Source organism: Sorghum bicolor, chromosome 2, assembly GCF_000003195.3.
Source record: "Sorghum bicolor cultivar BTx623 chromosome 2, Sorghum_bicolor_NCBIv3, whole genome shotgun sequence".
NCBI lineage: Eukaryota > Viridiplantae > Streptophyta > Magnoliopsida > Poales > Poaceae > Sorghum > Sorghum bicolor.
In genome coordinates this window covers 48,705,143-48,724,938 of record NC_012871.2, presented here as the reverse complement: position 1 = coordinate 48,724,938, position 19,796 = coordinate 48,705,143, and the positions used below count along the sequence as shown (strand labels likewise).

General features: G+C 38.9%; 1 protein-coding gene across 1 annotated transcript; it reads left to right on the top strand.

Annotated features, from left to right (window-relative positions):
- On the top strand, window positions 10,315-19,145 carry LOC8064650 (ankyrin repeat and SOCS box protein 13). The gene is made up of 11 exons (XM_002462085.2): window positions 10,315-10,593; window positions 10,727-10,906; window positions 11,974-12,105; window positions 12,824-12,963; window positions 13,991-14,077; window positions 14,194-14,316; window positions 15,367-15,519; window positions 15,636-15,737; window positions 16,174-16,344; window positions 16,431-16,510; window positions 18,735-19,145. The coding sequence occupies exons 1-11, from the start codon at window positions 10,446-10,448 to the stop codon at window positions 18,748-18,750; spliced, it is 1,332 nt and encodes a 443-aa protein (XP_002462130.1). The 5' UTR covers window positions 10,315-10,445; the 3' UTR covers window positions 18,751-19,145.

Below are 19,796 nucleotides of genomic sequence, written 5' to 3'. Positions count from 1 at the left end.
TGTGGGGGTTAAGATAAGATTTTTAAATAGTTTAAGTGCAAAGGATTCAGACATAATGTTGATCCCCACAACAGGATTATAAAGAGCATTAAATCGATCAGAATTATAAGCACAACGTATAGTTATAGAGGGTGTGTCCAAACGGATCACATCAGAGGAAAGCTCTGATTCCTCCAACCATTCGCTACTCATTACTGAGATAAGCTCTCTCAATTGATATTCACTTGGTAAATAAATGCTAAACTGGCCGTTTTGGGGTTTGTCAATAGAATGGTAGTTTGAAATATTTCCAAAATCGGCAAAAAGATCGGATTCTATATCCAGCATGAAGTCCGGTAGTGGAATTTCTTCCTCTTGTGGCTCAGAACTTGGGATAGCTAAAGTAGATGAAGAATTTGGCAGAGTGTCTACTTCGGCTTCATAGGTTTCATCATGAAGGGTATTATCCATCTCAGCTTCTAGGATTCTATCTAGGATCACTCTAGCTTCATTAGCAGGGATGCGAAAGAAAGAACCTCTAGACATTGTGTGCAGCATTTGTTTGTGATTTTTATGAAGACCTCGAAAAAAGTGAAATAAAAGAACAAGGTCTTCAAGATTAAGGTTTGGACCAGATTCTAAAAGATCAGAAAAACGTTTCCAGGATTTTCCCAAAGTTTCATTATCTTTTTGTTTAAAAGATAGGACTTCGAGTCTAAGGTCGGCTATACGGTCAAGGGAATAGAAATCTAGACAAAAGTTGGCTCGTAAAACTCCCCCATTCACCTTGTTGTTGACTTACCTTCTGATTGTACCATTGTCTAGCTTCTCCCCTTAGAGAAAAAGGAAAAAGCTTCCAACGTAAAGTCTTATCAGAAATGCCTTCAATGCGAAGACAATCACATGTTTGCTCAAAATCTCTAATATGAAGGTAAGGGTTTTCGTCTTCCTTTCCCGAAAAAGATAGGTTTTGAATCATGGCAATCAACCTAGAACTTAACTTATACTGGGGTGTTTGGATAGGCTGTGATGATTCCCATGGTAAAAGGTCAGTTGCTAAAGGGATTGCAGACTCATGGATCGATTTAGAATTTTGGTTTTCCATAAGGTAAGAGTAAAGAAATATAAATAAAGGATATAAAAGATAAGAAAAGATAAAAGTATAGATACAAGCTAATAGCAAGACACAGGTTATCTCAGCAACCGTCTTTCTCCCCGGCAACGGCGCCAGAAATGCTTGTTGATATTTGGGAACGCAATAAGGAATTGATCCGCAAGCGCACGGATATCGGTGAGCACTTCACCCGGGAAATTATCCAGAATATCGTATTTATTTTTTTACCACTAGGAGAAAGAGTGCATCTGACTAACCGGTCTATTACTACTAACCTTTAGGCACAAAGAATGTCTTTCGATGTGAGTGATAAATAGAGAAGACTGCAACCGTAGTCTCCTTCTAACCTTGGTAAGGATGATCTACTGTTCTAATGGGGAGGCTAACGGAATCTAGACACCACAAAGGATGTTCAACCTGCACCTATAAACCCTATCCTTCCTGCTAACGAGATGTGATCTACAAAGGTAGCTCGGAATTGTCACGTTCCTCACTACTACCACGGTCCAGCTAGTCAGGGAATATCTATGAGTACCCCAGCCTAAACACCACGTTTACGCCAGCAATGATTACTCTAAACTCTATGCGAAGAGATTAAAGTAAACTCATAAACCATAAGAACAATAAAACAAGAACTTACTAGAATTTAGAAGTCGAATTACTGAAGAATTCTAGGAGCAAGCTTCGGGTTAGGAGAACTTGATCCCGCAGGTACAAGCTTAGAGTAGACACCGACAAGCCGGGCTTCCTCCACTCTACACCTCCACTCTATCTCTCTCAATCTAGTAGAAACTAGAAGATCTATTTCTACCTTACATTGATTGCTAAGCCTAAAAAGAAATATTAATTAGAGAAGAGGTTTTCCTTCGAGGGCACCCCTCAGTCTCTATGATAATTTCTTCATGTCTTCCAGGGGCCAGGGGGGCCTCGCTTATATAGTCCTCCCCTTCTATGCGTTTTTGGGTCGATAGCCGAGGTGGTACTATGTTTTTCTTGATCCAATAGGTCGGTGGAATATCCCGAGCGAAGGAGTCCTGAATTGGCTCCAGCAGGGGGGCGGGCGCCCAGGCTTCCAGGGCGGGCGCCCTGGGCCTGGCCCAGCTTCGCCTCCGCTTCGGTCTCGTGGCTTCTGGAGTCTTCTAGATGATGTAAAATTGCGCGGTGCGTTGATATCTCTATGTAATCCCGACATGTGGGACTTTCTTCCTTATTTCCTGATAACCCCCTGCAAAAACAGATAAACAACAAAACTCGTGGAATTCTGTTAGATCAAACCCTAATTCTAGGTGATGGTTGCATATTGGTCTTTTCTCATGTTTATTTGATAATTAAAATTGATACTTAAGAACCGTCAACACTTATGATACTATTGTGAACCTTCATGTGCTCACATATTTTTGGTATTTTATGACTGTATCAAATAGACTCGATAATCGCCTAGGTATAGTTACCTGATAACTAGGGGATGCTCCTCCCCCAAGCTAGATGTTTGCAATAGTTAGTGTTGATGATCTTTAGAGTGAGCTAACTGGCAGCGCTCTAGGTGGGCGCCACTAATAGACTCTCTCCTTGTCATAATGTTGTTTCTGCATAGTTACTCCAAAAAGAAAACCAAAACTCAAGGCTCGGATTTGTTGTTGGGTTAGCGGTCAGCCAAAGAGTAATTGATCACCTTTAAGAGCTAGCTTTAATGTTGTCTAATTTAAACATGATTTCAATTTTTCTCTTCTTTTTGAATTTTCTATTTATGATGCAGGAATTTAAATGCTATATTTTTATCATTTTTATTTTATGCCGCCACAGCGGATGTTCTTTTGGAGAATATCATAGAGATGCCATGAGTAATGCAGTAAATATTTTTGTTGTTTTTATATATTTTAGTGTGTAACCAAAATTATGCTACTAAATTACAAATGCATTTAAAGATAAATACCATTCTAACCTTATGGCGACAGGACTTAGATAGAGGAGAACACCTACTCAGTGGGTTCATCGTCTGAGGTAACCTCAGTTAACTCCCCGTTTCGTGGTGATGCGTCACGTGCGTCTTCTTTCCCTCTTTTGTATCTCTCCATCTTGAGAGATGGAGGTCTTGCTAGTTGCATACCTCTAGTGTTGATGATGTCACCCTTGTTCTTAGAATATTACCTTCATTATTAGAGCATGATGGCACTAACTGATGAGGGGTAAATGACTGGTGGTCCTTCCTCTTGCATCTTGAGTTGTTCATAGACATCTTGTCTCCTCTATTGCACTCATTCTTTTTGCCATCTTTTGCTTCTTCAATCTGTTGACTCTTTTCACTCCAGTCATTATCATGCCTGCAATAGATTAGTGGACAACACATACCCGAAGGAATATACAAGTAATGACAAGGGCATTGTGGTAACACAACTAAGGTTTCTATGCTACAAAAAGGGAGCATACTTAGCATAGCGCTTTTATTATTCACAATTACTTATTTCTAAAAGTTTGAATTTATTTTTTCATCTTATGTTTTGATTCTCAAACATAGGCATTGTGAATCAGCTCAAACTTATAGAAATAAAGTAATAGTGAATTTAGAGATTGCAAACCAGTGTGTGGAGCGATGGGAGCATGAGATGTGGAAGAACTTGGTTGGATCATCCAGAGAAGTTTGACCTTTTTTCCTCATGTCTCAACTTCTTGACCGTAGAAGTGAGAGTGCTTTGATTGTGGAACATGTTTTGTGGCACCCTTCTTTCTTCTTGGCTACGAGTGAGTTGTATCTTCCTTGTGCAAAATTATTGTATCTCTTCATCTCCAGTGTGAGTTCATCTTGGGACTTTCTCAATTTGAATTTGGAAGTTTTCCTACAGGGGTTAGTCTAACAAAATAATCCAGTATCTACTACAACATACTATTGGCTCAAAAATCAACCTAGACACCACGTCTAATTTGATTTAGGAAGGCATTTTAACCTAAGCACCACGCTTAATTCAAAAAGCCTTTGAAAGTAAAAATCAACACACCTCTTAGTTCAAGAACCAAACTAAACACCTCGTCTAATTATGACTCAAGAAAACAGTTTAAACTAAGCACCATGCCTAATTCAAAAGGTGTATGAAAATACTTCAAACCTTAAGGATACTATAGCAAACAAAGGTAACATGAAAGCATTATAGAGATTTACTCAAACAGTGATGAAAGAGCATGATTATTGTTCAGCAAATTAAGCATATCTTAAAAGTAGGGACAACCAAGATAGTATAGCAACATTGCAAGAGATGTATCTATGAGAGCATATCCCCCAAGCTTGACTTTTTTCAAAAATCAAGATTGGATGAAAGTAATTCAATGTTGCATAGTGATTGGTTGGACATACCTTGCATTTTTCACTCCATCAATCTTTTGCTCCAAACCTTGAAGGGTTAGTGACAAGAATACCCAAAGAAATATTTTCATAATTATAATTCTATGCTCAATTAACAAGGGTAGCACAGTAGAAGAACACTCATGTTATGGTCTAAATAGTGCTTGTTTTAGGACACTAAGCTTGTCCTTCGGAAACATTCAAGATGTGGTTTGGCAAAGTGGTTTCCCTTCCAACACCACTCTAAGTGTATTATTCACCACAACGAGATCTACAATATTTATGGTAAACATATGTGTCTATAACCACCCTCTTAATGATTTTATTAATAGGTAAATTAAGGGGGTTGAGGATCTCATGTGTGATAATATTAGAGACTAATTTATCTAGGACATTTCACATCTGAGCATGGGTCTGATAGGGTGTTTGAAACAATTCACATGCTCGATAATATGATCTCCCTTTTCAAACTCCAAGGGTGTTTCTTCATGGTGGTCTATAGGCAATAAGTTTGCCTCTATTATTTCATGCCTATGACATTTATTAGATATTTTATTTTCTAGCATTTCCCATGAATTGATGTCCCTAAGGTTGGTCTCGTCTAAAGCTTTCTCTTAAACTTGGGTGAGTTTTGTTTTATCAAAGAAATTGATTTAAGCTTAATATTTGAATTTAGACCAAGTTTAGATGCTAGTGTTAAAACTTCATCTTCTTCCATTCTTTGACAATAGCATATGTATTTCTAATGTGTTCCTGCTATTGTTGTTGCTCTTCTTGGGTATTCCTATAATTTTCATGACTCCTATTCTTAGGATAGATTTCTAGGGTCATTATGAAGTTTAGTAGAAGGAGCATAAAAAGATTTATCGAGGTCAAGGATGGGTTTAGAGACGGGTTCAAAGACATTTAATATGGGCATAGAAGGGGAGAAGATAGAATTTATTTTTAAGTGGCTTGGCTCTCCTTCTATGGCATCACTTGGGCATGCCATCCTTGATTTTTTCCCAATGTCTTTTTAGGAAGGAAAGGAAGTTGATGATTGCTTTTTTCCATGATACTCTTCTAAGAAGATCTGATATGCATGATCTAGGAGCATCTTAGCTAACTGGAAGTCTAAATCATTAAAGTGGAATTTAAAGGTTTAGGATTGATAGCTAAATTTTAGGAATGATGTGATTGTGTTTTAGCTACCAAGACTTCTGTTTTTAGTTTGGATAATAAATCCTTTTCTTCTTTTGGGGAGTTCAGAAATAGCTAGAGCAACTCTTTTGAGCATAAACTCTTGCTTTAAAAGATAAGAAAGAACTCTCGAGAAGATAAATCAAGGGATTCCTTGTAACTCTTGGTAAGACCCAAATGTTGAATAAACGTGGGGCCTAGTAAACCAAGATTAGGATTAATAATCTCATGATATATTTGAGAAGGGTTTATTATATTATGTAGACATGGGCATAGCTTATAGATATTAAGATAAGGCTTATGCTTTAAGCTTTTGCACATGCCATAAAGACCGATATGAATAGAATTAAAAGCATCCATAAGGATGAACACAAAAAAAATGAAGAGAATGGTATAAAAACAGAAAAAAATAAAAGTACAATACAAGATTAAGCTAAACTAAGTCAAAATCAGCAAACCGTTCCCCAGCAACGGTGCCAAAAATGCTTGTTGGTATAAATTAACTGCACTCCATTTAAATAGATTTAAGTAGGATTATCCACAAGCGCACAGATATCATACTAGTGTCACATTTTACCTGGAGATTTTAAATATCGAATACACAGGGAATAGTTGTGATGATGACATAGTATATAGACTTAACCCTACAATTAGGTTAGATCATATCAAGAAAAAGAAAATAACTAATGCACTCTAGTTTCAACTCCGGTAAACTTTGTATAATACCATCTTATCGGGCAAGTAACCCGAATAGGGGAAGAATCAGAGTAATCCCCTATCAGGTACCTATAAGCCTATCAATCCTATCAATGAGAAGTGGACTACAGAGGAATCAACGCAGCCATAAAGTCACCTACGCAAACTACCACTGTCCGGCTGATCAGAGGACATCCACAAGTAAACCTAGCCTAGACACCACGCCTACACTATGAAAAACTACTTCAACCAAGTTACGATCAAGATCAAAGCACTCAATATGAGTTGTGAACCAAAGAACGAATAAGAACAAGATGCTTACTTAAATCAGAAGGGTAAGTATAAAAGTACCTTAGAACGTAGCTCCGGGCGAGGGAACTGAATCTAGAAGAATACAACCATGAAGAAGCACCGATAGGCTGGAACTCCTCCAGAATCTCTACTCCTCTACTTAATCTCTCTAATCTCTAAACAAGACTAGATGTAGAAGAACTAGTCTCGCCTAATTGCTACATCTAGATGAACTAGATCTAGATGAACTAGAACTAGATCAACTAGAGGGACCCTAACCCTAATTATGTAGAGAATATGAAGCACCGGGGCGTAGAATGGCTCCAGGGAGGGGGGTTTGCCCCTCTATTTATAGTCCGGTGGGATCGACGTGCGCCGTAGGATCAAACCGACTTAACCAAGGGCCAAGATGCATCAAAAGAGGCGGTGGAGGAAGCTTCTGAAAGGGGGAGCTAGAAACCCTAGGGGGCGCCGGCCGGCGCCAGGGTGGGGCCGGCCAGCCCCACCTTGTCTCCTCTAGCGGTCTCGTTCCTTCGGGTGTCTTCTAGATCCTTCCTGACCCCGTTGGCGGTGTTGTTGCATCGCGGTTAAGTCTCATGTTTATTTTGCACTTAAATCCCTCTTTTTAGCTTTCTGTAAAATAAACCCTGTAAAACACAGAATATGCAAAACTCGTGAAAATGTTAGTTTAAACCCTATACTAGTGTGTATTCATGTTCTCCTTCGGGTTTAAATTTCTAATAAAAATTGACGTTATCGACCGTCAACAGTTGGTAGCCTTGTCTATCTTACTATCACAAGGCCAGACACTGCTCATGCTATCCATATTCTTTGTCACCTCAATTCATTATGCACATTTGTTTCATCTTCTAAGGTATTTATTCAAGGGAGACATCATCACAATGACTATTGCATACTTACTCTTATTCTAATTGGGCAAGTGACCTTATGGAATTTTGCTCTATCGTTGGTTATTGCATCTTCATTGGTGATTCTCCCATAGCTTAGAGATCAAAGAAATAAATTTCGGTGTCATGTTCTAGTGCTGAGATAGAGCTAATTAAGAGCCCTACCACTACAATTGTTGAGATAATTTGGCTTAGATGGATGTTGGCTGAGCTTGGGTTTCATGTGATACATCTACATCCCTTTTATTGATAATATTATTTATATTCAAATAGCAAATAATTTAATAATTCATGAGCTAACCAAGCATATTAGTTTTGATACATCCTTTTGTGAGATCTCTGCCAACAATCTACCATAGATCTCAATATGTTTCATCAGAACTTAAAGTAGCCAATTTTTTCACTAAGCCTCAAATAAAAGAACAATTCTATCTTCAAACTCAATGTGTCTAATTTTTAGTGAAGCTTCACCTCGAGTTGCGGGGAGGAGGGTGTTGTCAAGTGTAGTATGTAATATAGGAATATAATTTCACTCTTCTAGCACCTGGTATTGATATCTCTTATGTCCAATTGGATTATTCCGGAAGCATATAGAATTATCAATGTACACTTCACCATGGAGTATCTTGAGTATCATATTTATATCCTTAAGGAAAGTGTATGGCTAAGACAATTGACTAATATAATTCCTAGTGATTAAACTATACAAAATCTCTGTCTTTACATGGGTGTGTGTGTGTTAACAATAATGTTGCAATAGTAATGGGGTACTCCCTCTGTCCCTAAAAATGAGTCATTCTTGTTTTCCAAAAAGTCAACAACTTTTAGCTTTGACCAAACATATTTAACAAAATAGTATTTATGGTACATAATTGGTACCATTAGGTCTATTATTGAATATACTTTCATAATAAACTTATTTGGAGATGTAAATGTTGCCATATTTTCTATAAAACTAGAAGAGTTGAGAAAGTTTGCCCAACATGATTCCCATAATGACTCTTTTTAGGGACGGAGGGAGTATGATCAAGTAGAGGAACCCAATAAATAGCATAGCTAATGGGAGATCAAGGAGTGAGTGTAAGAATCCTAGGATACTTCAATTTGAGTTCAACTCTAGCCGAGAACTATAGTATACAGATAAACCAACAAATAGTAAGTTAAGATGCAATAGCACTTCAAGGTGTATCCCACCCTAATCAACTCAGATGATTGACTATACCAAAAATGCAACAAGCCCTATGGTTTAATAACTAATTCTATGGTAGTGGAATACAGAGGATGGACAGAGCTGTCACCACTTGCCAATACCGCAATCTATCTAGAGAGCTAGCCATAATCCAAGGTAACCAATAGTATAAGCACCACGCTTACAGTATTTGATACTACTATAATCTCATGCTAAGACTAGAGCACTAGCTAGTGATGAAGATCTCCTGCTTTGAGAGCCAATTATACTAAACAAGGTAGTTATAGGTATCGCCAAAGTATAACTAAGAGATCAAGACCAGTACTCAAAGTAACAAGACTTGAAGTAGTACTTCAATAGAAAGTAATATATACTAAAATGAATAAAGTCTTACAAAGAGATACAAGAGTTATACCATAGAATCCTGAAGATTGCTCTAGACTCTTAGCGGAGCTCAACTCATTCTAACTCCCACTAACTAGTAAAGAGCGGATTCCAAGTGATTCTTCTATTGACTTTATTACTTGATGATTACAACGGAGCTAAATGCCCTCTATTTATAGTATACAAGAGGGGACATGTAGTGTTGAGGCGGTGGAGCTGACAAGTGGTGTCAGGTGAACCCCCCCTATAAGGTCGACCGATGCTAGGATGTGTCGCCTCTTGATCCTCCGGCTGTGGTTGATGCTTAGAGGTGATTGGCAATTACACAGAGGCAGTTGATAGTCGGTGGAGTTTTTCAAATGCAAATGACAGGCCCTCCAATTCTTAGGAGGCTCCATGGTCACCACAGGATCAAACCAACCCCACATCAACATGTAGAAGTGCTCCATTTTGTGTTTATTGATTCTCCACACGGATTGGTGATGTGACAGAGGAGGTGGAGGGTTGGGCAATCACCAGGCAGCCTTTGGTTGCCCTACCTTCTCCCACATGCTCCTGGTGCTTCATATTTGAATATTTTGCCAATTTGCCACTGCCATCCAAATAATTTAAAGTACAAGTGGAACAACACTTTTTTGAAACAAAAATACTACACTTGATATTGATTTAGCCTTTATTTTGATGCATTGCTGATGGTTGGAATTGACATTTAGTAGCCATCAACACCTGGCACCGCCTAAAGTATGCCCGCTTCACTTGGAGACATAACGTGGTGTGCCGTGCAAAGTTTTTAAAACATGTTTGTATATAGATTAGAATGTTATGAAAATTTCTAGACATTTTTTCATTTTTCTACAAAATTTCTCAATATGTTTTCACGAGCTTTAAATATTTTATTTTGATTTATCCTATCCCAATCTATCTTTTTTATTTTTTTTCATTTTTAAAGTTTAGATAAACTTTTGTGGTTTAAAAACCTTAATCAAGCATTTATTGGATTTTAACTAAAAAATACAAAACTTCCTTCAAACCTCTTCAAAATAGGGTAAGAAGTTAATCTTGATGATCTTGAGAGTTTAGGAGTAAAAAAAGTGTGCTTTTGAAGTTTGACGGGAACATTCTTCGACCATAGGTAGAATGATCCCCAAAAAAAAAAAAAAAAAAAAAAGCGATCCCGACTGTCTTATTGGCCCAGGAGACCCATACAAAAACTGCGATTGGGCCCGGGACGATCTTGGCTTCTTCTGTACGGATGCGGAGATCGCCGACTCACGCTTCCCGCCCTCTTCCATTTCCCCCTCCCCCTCGCGGCTCCCCTTATCGCGAAATCCAATCAACCCTAACCTGCGCGAATCTTGCGGAGCCCTTTGTATGGAGTCCTCCCTCTCCTACTCAGGCGGGTCTTCCTCGTTCCCACAGCAAGTCCAGGCACGAAACCCCAGCGCCAACCTCTCCGTGGAGGACATCACGGTCAAACTCCTCAGCGCGGCGTACGCCGGCGATGTCCCGCAAGTCAAGAGTGAGTCCCGCGAGACGCGACCCGCCATTTCAGTTTCGCGCTCTGATCCTGGATCCGGAAGACTGGATTCTGATGTTAGCTTGTGCGGTGGGTGGACGTACGGATGGGTTTCTGAGGGTACTGATTTGTGCAGAGCTGGCGAAGCGGTTAGCAAAGGCGGGGAAGAGCATGGATGAGGCAGTGGCGGAGATCAAGGCCCCGTGGAATCGAGGTCACGGGCCCTTGCACTTAGCAGCAGCGGCAGGGAAGGTGGAGACATGCAAGTTCCTGATCAAGGATCTCAAGGTCCATGTGGACACGACTGGTTCCATTGGTAAAATTTTGCTTTTCTCCACTTTGGTTCGCGCGTTTCGTTCACCCGCTAGGGCATCCCTAACAGTGTTGGCGAAATCGCCAGCTGATTTGGCACGGTGTGGAAATAACAAAAGAGGAAAATTGTAGCATACAAACGTGGGGCCTAGACGCAGAAATGCTGGGTTTTAGCGATTTGTGGCGCGCTAGTGAGATGCCTTTTCTAGTTCTCTCACCTCCATGTCATAGAAAAGTTGTTTCAATAGCGACTTCGATAGTTGTTGGGGTTGCATGTAGTGTGCATTAATTAATGATTGTGGTTTGTGTCGTGTAGCGCGAAGGTATTTTAGGTTGTTGGGAGAAAAAACTGTTGGGAGCTGTTTAGGGTGAGTGATCGTACAAGCTATGTATCGGAGCAGATGGTAATTGCAAGTTTGCAACCAGTGTTACATCCTTTCCTCAGTATGTGTGATTCTGCAGATGTCAGATCTTGTGAAGGAAGGATTATTTTTGTAGAGGCTGGTTCTCACCAATTTACCTCTCAATTTCCATCAAAACATATGGGGGCAATATGCTATCATTAGCTACTTTAGGGTTTATTCGGTTATTCCCCAATCCAAGGGACTTGGAGGGGATTGAGGGGAATTTTATCCCTGCAAGTCAAGCCCCCCCCCCCCCCCCTCAATCCCCTTCAATGGCCTCCAATCCCCTCGGATTGGGGATTAACCGAACAAACCCTTAGTGTAAATTTCAAAGGTACCCCATAATTTTATTGGTTTTGGTGCATACTCAAATGCTAAATGGCTTTCTTACAACTTTGTCTACCTTAGAGAAGTTATTCAAAAGTTGGTTTCTGATGCATGATGTGTATGGAAATTGGCAAGGTAGAATTCACACAATTAAGGGGTTGTGAGTGATTGATCTTCCCCTTTATTTTTAATATCCTTCCATAATTAACCTGTAAACCTGGTTGGCAATGATCTAAGATACGTTTAGGATGCTAAGATTCTTGATTATATATTCTTCTTTCGGAGGCAAGGAAATCTGATAGTTGTGATGAACTGTTTCTGTTTCTTATGCTGCTGCCAGGTGTGACACCTCTAATCCTTGCAATACAACATGGGTGCTCAGCAGTTATAAGGTTTCTTCTTGTTCATGATGCTGATCCAAGCAAAGCAGCCAGCAATGGGGTTACTCCTCTCCATACTGCAGCAGCTCAAGGTTCTCTGTATCCTTGAATATGTGTTTCAGATTTTATTTAGCTAGTTCTTTGAGCTTTATTTTAGGTTTATCATGACAAGTCTTTTCTGTGTCATGTAAACATTTTTTTTCAATTGCCAATATATTTCTTGCTGTAAATTTCAAGTCTTCTTCTTATTACACTGGATGCTCTTTGTAGCTATATACCAACTAGGGTTGATAACAGGAACTGTTTAGTGATCAAATTGGGGCTTCTATATTTAACCAATAGGAACAACTTCCATTCTCTGGGTTCATCATTCAGATACATTTATTGCACTTGAGCACAACTCAGACTAGGATAAACCTGTTTCAGTTGCTTGAACCTGCAGTGAGTGAGCCAGACACTTGCCATAATGGTTCCAATCATGTAGACATATATAATGAAGTCAGGATTTGCCAATAAAGGGCTAACCTTGGGTGGACAGCAGTATTTTTGTCTGGCTAGTTGGTGGTACATTGCTTAACTTAAAAATTGGTATTGATCATTTCTTATTATCTAAGCTGGTAAGCTTAAACAGCCAATTTATTTACCCAGTTTGGTTATTGCTTCTTCAAAACATGTTTGTAATTCTTAGCATAGTTATTTTAACTATTAAGCTCTTGGCCACAAGTTTGCATTTTATTTATAGAAAGTATTGATCATTTATTATAGCCTTGAAAGGTAATAATATAATATTTGTACTTTCCTTTTGTTTAGATGCATGTGAACTAGCAGAGTTATTGTTGTCCAAAGGAGCTTATGTTGACCCTATGTGGGAGAAAAGAACTCCGCTGTACATTGCTTGTCAACGTGGAAATGCTAGAATGATGGAAATATTGTTGCAGCATCAGGCAGATGTAACGCTCTTCTTACTGATATATGCTGTATTGATGTGTTGTACTCTATACATGTTAAATGAAGCAGCTGGACAGTTTTGTTTGGGCATAGAAATGATTAAGTTTTTCTTTTTACTGTATATTTCTAACCCTCCAGTTCTATGAACTTGGTCCGATAATGGATTTTTTTTAAGTCTAGTTTTACATGCTTGACCAAGCTGAATTAGGACTCTTGTTTTATTAGCCAGCCCAATTTGAGAGGACTTCTAAACTTCTTTTGTTCATGTGCCCCTTGTTAATTATATTTGATCTAATTCATGTCTACCAGGTGATACCGCATGCTAAACCATAATTCTTGATTGTATTGCATATTGATCTGATGGTTTTAATGTCAAATTTTCTTAAAATACATTCCCCCCTACATTTATCTAACACATGGATTTTGCGTTGTTGTAGTTACGAGAGAATATAGCAAAAACACTGTTTGGCTATGGCTGAGCTTTAATTATGAGTTCTTTTGACGGGCGGGGGATTTACAAACAGTTCAAAGTTATTCATTCAATAAATTGAGTTTTAGCAAAAACTATCTTCTGTTATCTTGGCTTTCTATACCCAAAAAGGTATCCTTCAAATAAAGGTGGTTTCGATAAAGCTGCGGTCTAAACAACCCTATAAGATCAGTCATCAGTCATGGTCAAACCATATTATAGTTCAACCTATTACTCCTGTGTGATGGACCTTATCTGTTGTCCTGGATTTTTCCTGCCTTGTCAATGGAAATGCTTGCTTGTCCATGGATACTGGGTAGTGGGTAGTTAGTACACCAGCTTGCACATGTGTTAGCATGGAGCATGGATCATAATCAGTTACATAGTATAGCCATACAAACAATTGTGATGTTTGGATGTTTATTTAGTCTATGCATTAGGGGTTCTGTTGATGAAAGCTAGATCTCACCTAAACATTGTCACATTACACTATGTGACTTATGCCTAATGATATGTCGAAAAAAAACGATAAGTAATGTGTTCTTTCTCTTTTTGTTCAGCCTAATGCAGCAGTTCTTTTAGTGCATACGCCACTGAAAGCAGCAGTCTTTGCTCGTTCATTGGAAGGTGTGGAACTACTCATTAAGGTGCAATAACCACATGAATATCTTTCCAAGGAAACTGATCAAGTTTAGTTTTGTCATTCCTAGGATGAGCATAAGTTCCAGTTTATTTGATGTATAGTCCATATTCCATGTTGTAGGCTGGTGCTGATGTCAATGCTGGTCAGCCTGTAACTCCACTGATAGGAGCAGCAACTGCTGGCTTTACTGATTGTGTAAAATGTTTGTTAAAAGCTGATGCTGATGCCAATATACCTGACAATGTGAGTTTTACCCTGCTATTTGGCTTGTTTGTTGTCACTCTTATTAATGTTGTAGATTGCCAATCTATGAATAATCTTGTAAAGTTATTGCAAAGAGAAGGGTTTGCAGTAACATTCCATAATCTTGTTGTACTCCTGCTTAGAGTATTTTATTAGAGGCACTGTTTGATAACAATTGTTATAGGTTAGAAGATGGAATATAGTTCTTTTTCTAATAAAAGTAAAAAAAACAGTTGAACAATCTTATGCTCATGAGCTTAACTAATGTGAAACTAGTGAATTTAGTATTTGCCCACAACTGGGTACACATTTTAGGGTAAAATTCTCCACTTCAATATCCTATGTCATCTCTCAACAAAAATTTGAAAAGAATTTTATGTTTTACTGATACTGAAGTTGACATGATCCTTCATGGGACTGTGAAGAAACGAGCAAAGGAACTGAAAGAATCTGTCCTGCTTTTCTTGCACCTGTTCTTTAGATATGCCCAAAGATCAATGGGAATGATAATACATATACTCTATACCTTTCATTAGTGGAACTGTGTGTATCAGCCATCCTCTTTCTCGATTGGGTAGGAAGGGGGAAGGGCAATCACTCATTCTTAAAACCGGCATTTTTTAGTTAAGAGTCAAAGAATAGGTCATAAAAGGTGGAGAGAGCTCTCCTTTCCTGGTTCCTTTGAATGTGATTCCAAATCATCACCTTTGTCTTGAGATTTTGAGAAGAGTTGTTTGTGAGTAGGGAGGCATTAGTAGCCATCGGGCCTCTCTGGTACTACCTGTTTTGGAGGCCTGAGAGATTGACTAGGTTTTCTGATATTCCACTACATGCTAATACAAATATATAACCTGGAAATTCACATGTAATTCCTTGCACTCATTAAAGATCTTAATTTTCTTGGAGTATAATGCCTTCCCACATTCTAGTGATAGCAATCATTGTGTGGCAACCACTTAAAAGATACTCATTGTGTGACAGGACGTCTTTGTTTTCCCCTATGCTCTCATGAGGTTGTTTGTAAAATGTCTCTGATATCATTGTTAACAGAATGGTAGAGTACCCATAGAAATTGCTGCAATCAAAGGATGGCAGGAATGTGTTGAGATTCTTCTCCCTGTCACGACACCTTTGGCTAGAGTTGCAGACTGGAGCATCGAAGGAATTACTCAACATGCAAAACTTTCGAGACCAAACCTGCAAGTATGGGCAAAATATTGCTAAAGAATTTATGCCATATCCCTTGTTCGGAAAATGTTTTTTCCATTCCATCAAAGATCCATCTGTCTATCTGACTTTCAGCTGTCCATGTTATTTAGGACCCTCTTCTCCATGAGAACGATAAACCTGATTTTGAGGCAAATGGTGATGCTGCATTCTCAGACAGGGATTATGCTCTTGCATTGAATCTCTATACTAAGGTTAATTCTTTTCTCAGATGATGGAATACAATAAAGTTAATTATTGCATTATTCATTCCATTAATTTAAGTTGTACTTCTCTTTCAACTCATCTTCTGACTTCCCTGTAGTCATTGGCTTTTATTTTTATGGGTTTAATGTTGAAGTTCCAAGGACACAAATCTGGTCATATGTCCTCCAGAAAACTGGTGATCTAGTTATCGAACTTTTATCAGCCACTTTTTGAGTCCCTTCTTCAGTGAAGATTCTCAATTAATTTTAACTTCGTTAGAAGGATCCTTATGAATTAGATGGCTGCCATGTTTGTTAATGTTTGAATGCTTAAAGATTAAAATTGTCAAGTATATTTGCATATGTTATGATTGGCTATAAGTAGCGCCATTTATGGATCAGCTTTACCTTCGGTTTAATAGTTAATAACACTTGGTGGCTACAGGCAGTGGAGACTGACCCTGGTAATTCAACCTTGTATGCGAAGAGGAGCCTTTGCTCACTGCATACCGGTGACAAAAGCAATGCTATGTATGATGCTGATACCTATAAAGGTATGGAACCAGACTTATCAAAGTCTTGTTATGCTCAAGGAGCAGCTCTGATACTGGTGAAGGTGAGGTGTGCTAGGCTACTCAGTAGCAATGACATTTGATTTTCCATATTCTCCGTCACATCATGTATTTGCACTTTTTTGTTTAGGAGTATGACAGGGCCTGTGAAGTACTCATGTCTGGTTTGCACTTGGATTTTGAAAGCAAACTAACTGACACAGCATCTAGGTAACCTCTTTTGTATTTTGTTTAATCGTTGAGAAAATTGTCTATTTGACACTAGAAAAACTTCTTTCCTATTTGATACCGAAACCTAAAAATTAAAATCATCCATATATGTCATCTATTTCATCTTTTGATCCCTATCTGACACTTCCGTCCATTTTTGGTTATAACAACGTTAAGTCCAAGGCAAAGATCAGCTAGGCGCTAGGCGGAATCTAGGCGCTAACCCTCCGCCTAGCGCCTAGTCGGGAGTAATCGCGCCTAGGTGTTTCTAGGCGTTTTGCTAAGCGGTGACCTAATACATGTATAAACACTTAAAAGAAAAGAAAAAACAATAGATAAGTAGTAGTAATGGAAGGGGAAAGAATAGAAGGCCCATTTAACGTCCCACTTTAGCCCAACTCTCTCATCCCTCCCGTGACCCCGTCTCCCCGCAAGCCGCGTCGCGACTCGCGAGTCCCCGAGTCGCGACTCTGCCCGCTGCCGCCGCCGCCGCCCTCTCCCGCTGCTCCCTCTCTCTGCGCACGCCGTCGCCCGCGCTGCTCCTCCCCGCCGGCGACTGTCTCCTCCTCGCGCCCGCGCCCGCGGCGCTCTCCGCCGTCTGCGCACGGATGCTCCGCCCTGCCGAAGCTCCGCCCGGATGCTCTCCAGCCCCACCGGCGCCGGCGCCGCCGCCGCCGCCTAGGTTCCGCCTACCCCCATAGGCGAGGCGGGGAGCCTCCGATTCGCGACTAGTCGCGCCTAGTCGCCGCCTAACCGCCGCCTAATTGCCGCCTAGCTGAACATTGGTCCAAGGTAAAAATACTATCTTGCGCCTCCTATGTGTTTTTTGAGGTGTGCTGTATTTACGCATACTGTGAAAGAAACATCTGCAAATAAATAAAAGAAAAAAATATGCAGCAACAAGAACACAACATGTCTAAGAAAACACATAGGAGGAGCAAGATGGTCTTTTCACCTGAACATCCAAAAAGTGATGGAAGTGTCAAATAGGGAACAAAAGATGAAATAGATGATAGACGGGGAAGATTTTAAGTTTTGATGTCAAATAGGGAAGTTTCTCTTAATCCTTTGGTTGGCAAGTCTGGTATTTTTTCCTAGATAATTGAGGTCTCTCCCAGCTTTAGGGGCTGCTCTCCCTGTCCTCACAAAGAAAGGATGTTCATAGTGCAGCTTTTAGAGAACTAACCCAAGCCATGGAATCAGCATGTAAACAAACTGTTTTCTACCTATTAATACAATGACATTCGTTCTCCTAATTGTTTGAGAGAAAAAAGTACTCCATCCACAAAATAATGCAATTTGATTTGTATAAGTCAAACTAGTTTAACTTTGACCAAGTTTATAGTGAATAGTATTAACATTTATGTCTTCAACTAGGGCCTTGTTTAGTTGAGGAGGTGAAAAGTTTCTGGGTTCTGTAGCGATTTCGTTTTTATTTGGCAATTATTGTCCAACCATGGACTAACTAGGCTCAAAAGATTCGTCTCACAAATTACAGGCAAGCTCTGGAATTAGGTATTTTTTATTTATATTTAATGTTCCATGCATGTGCCGCAAAATTCAATGTGACAGGGGGAATCTTGAAAAAATTTTGGGTTTTGGGATGAACTAAACAAGGAGCCAAAAACTTTTCAAGATTTCTCAACACATCAAATTCTGCGGTACATGCATGGAGCATTAAATATAGATAAAAAAATAACTAATTACACAATTTGCCTGTAATTTGTGAGACGAATCTGTTGAGCTTAGTTAGTCCATGATTAGACAATAATTGTCAAGAACAAACGAAAGTGCTATAGTGCCCAAAAACTTTTCACCCCAACATCTAAAGAAGGCTTTACTACAAAATTTTATTTCATAATTAATTTAATGATACTTATTTTGTATCCTAAATGTTAATACTTTTTTATATTACTTTGGTCAAACTTGAAATCGAAAAGTGTGGACGGAGGGAATACCAAGTAATGCCTTGTACTTGAATCCATAAATTTTTGTACTTTACCCTCATCTTGACAAATCCTGTTTCTAGAGAAGCAAAAGTGCAAAACACAATTGCCTTATGGCTGTGTTTCTTAAATTTGTTCTCATTTGGTTTGGAGAATTGTGGCTACACAGGAAGCTTGTACCAATATGTGCTTTTAAAAAAAACTCTCAAGAACTTATTTTCACAATGTACTGGGCTGTCATGATTCTAAAGTAAAATAACTTGTAACCATATTTGTAGTGGGGACCATCAGTGAAGAAAAGTTGCTACGGCAAGAAAAAAATGGAGGCTGTTACTATTGCACAGGCACTCAGACAGGATAAACAGATCAAGCATCCATTCGAGAGTAAGGGACCTGGAGTGCTCATCTTTTGTTCTTTAGAACCCTGAGTTTTTTGGGACCTGTCCAGTTTTGTTTGTGAAGATAACTGATGTTGCACTGTATTTGGGTTTTTTTACACTTCTTTAAAGATCAAAAGTGCTCGATGTCTGAATACCTAACCGAAAATTATATCACTGTTTTTGATATTGTACGATTGTGGTAATAGTGCTGCGTACCTGTCCTCAACATCACTTCAAAACTTGTGTAGTGAATGTTGCAAACTGTGTTCAAAGTTGTTGGATATCAAAAGTATACTTTGTTATTACCAAGTGAATTTTCTCCAATGGACACTGCAAAAACCTCGTGTTCAAATCTTTTTCTTGCTGTTAGCTAACATTAATAGAGTGCTTGGTTTAGGGAATCAACCTATTCTAGATAAGTTGATGTATTATGAGCTCATTCTTCAAATTTGCTGGAATGACTATTTTCCTAGCTAGGTGAATTCCCCGCGTGTTGCTGTCAGATTTTTTTTTTAAAGTAAATCTTGTATACATAGTATTACTATATGGTATTTGGTGTTATATCCAGAAAGGTTTTTATCGCGACGATGCAAAAAATCTAGTTGTTGTATAAATTAAAATCAATTTGTTACTGCATAAAAATCTCTCTGTAATCTGGACATAGACTGACACATGTCTGCATGCGTGCGTCCACTCTAATCGCTTCCCTTTTTTCACGACAATTTCTCAACAAAACATCCGATTCAAAAACGGTTTTCACCGTTGAACTCCTGATATTTTTTGCACGATTCAAGATCCGTTGTGAATATATTTTTGAAAAAAAATCATAATTTTGCGCACGATGAGACAAAGTTTTATACATCCGAATAGATCTTCTGAGCAAGAAACATCAAGACGACCTCGTGTTTTTCAAAATTTGAAATTTGAATCATGACACATAATGACTGATTAGATGCATAG

Bases quoted from the DNA above. Each gene is read 5' to 3' on its own strand.
- LOC8064650 (XM_002462085.2), top strand. From the start codon at position 10,446: ATGGAGTCCTCCCTCTCCTACTCAGGCGGGTCTTCCTCGTTCCCACAG. The intron at 10,594-10,726 runs GTGAGTCCCGCG...TGATTTGTGCAG, and splicing joins CGATGTCCCGCAAGTCAAGA to AGCTGGCGAAGCGGTTAGCA. The intron at 12,964-13,990 runs GTAACGCTCTTC...CTTTTTGTTCAG, and splicing joins TGTTGCAGCATCAGGCAGAT to CCTAATGCAGCAGTTCTTTT.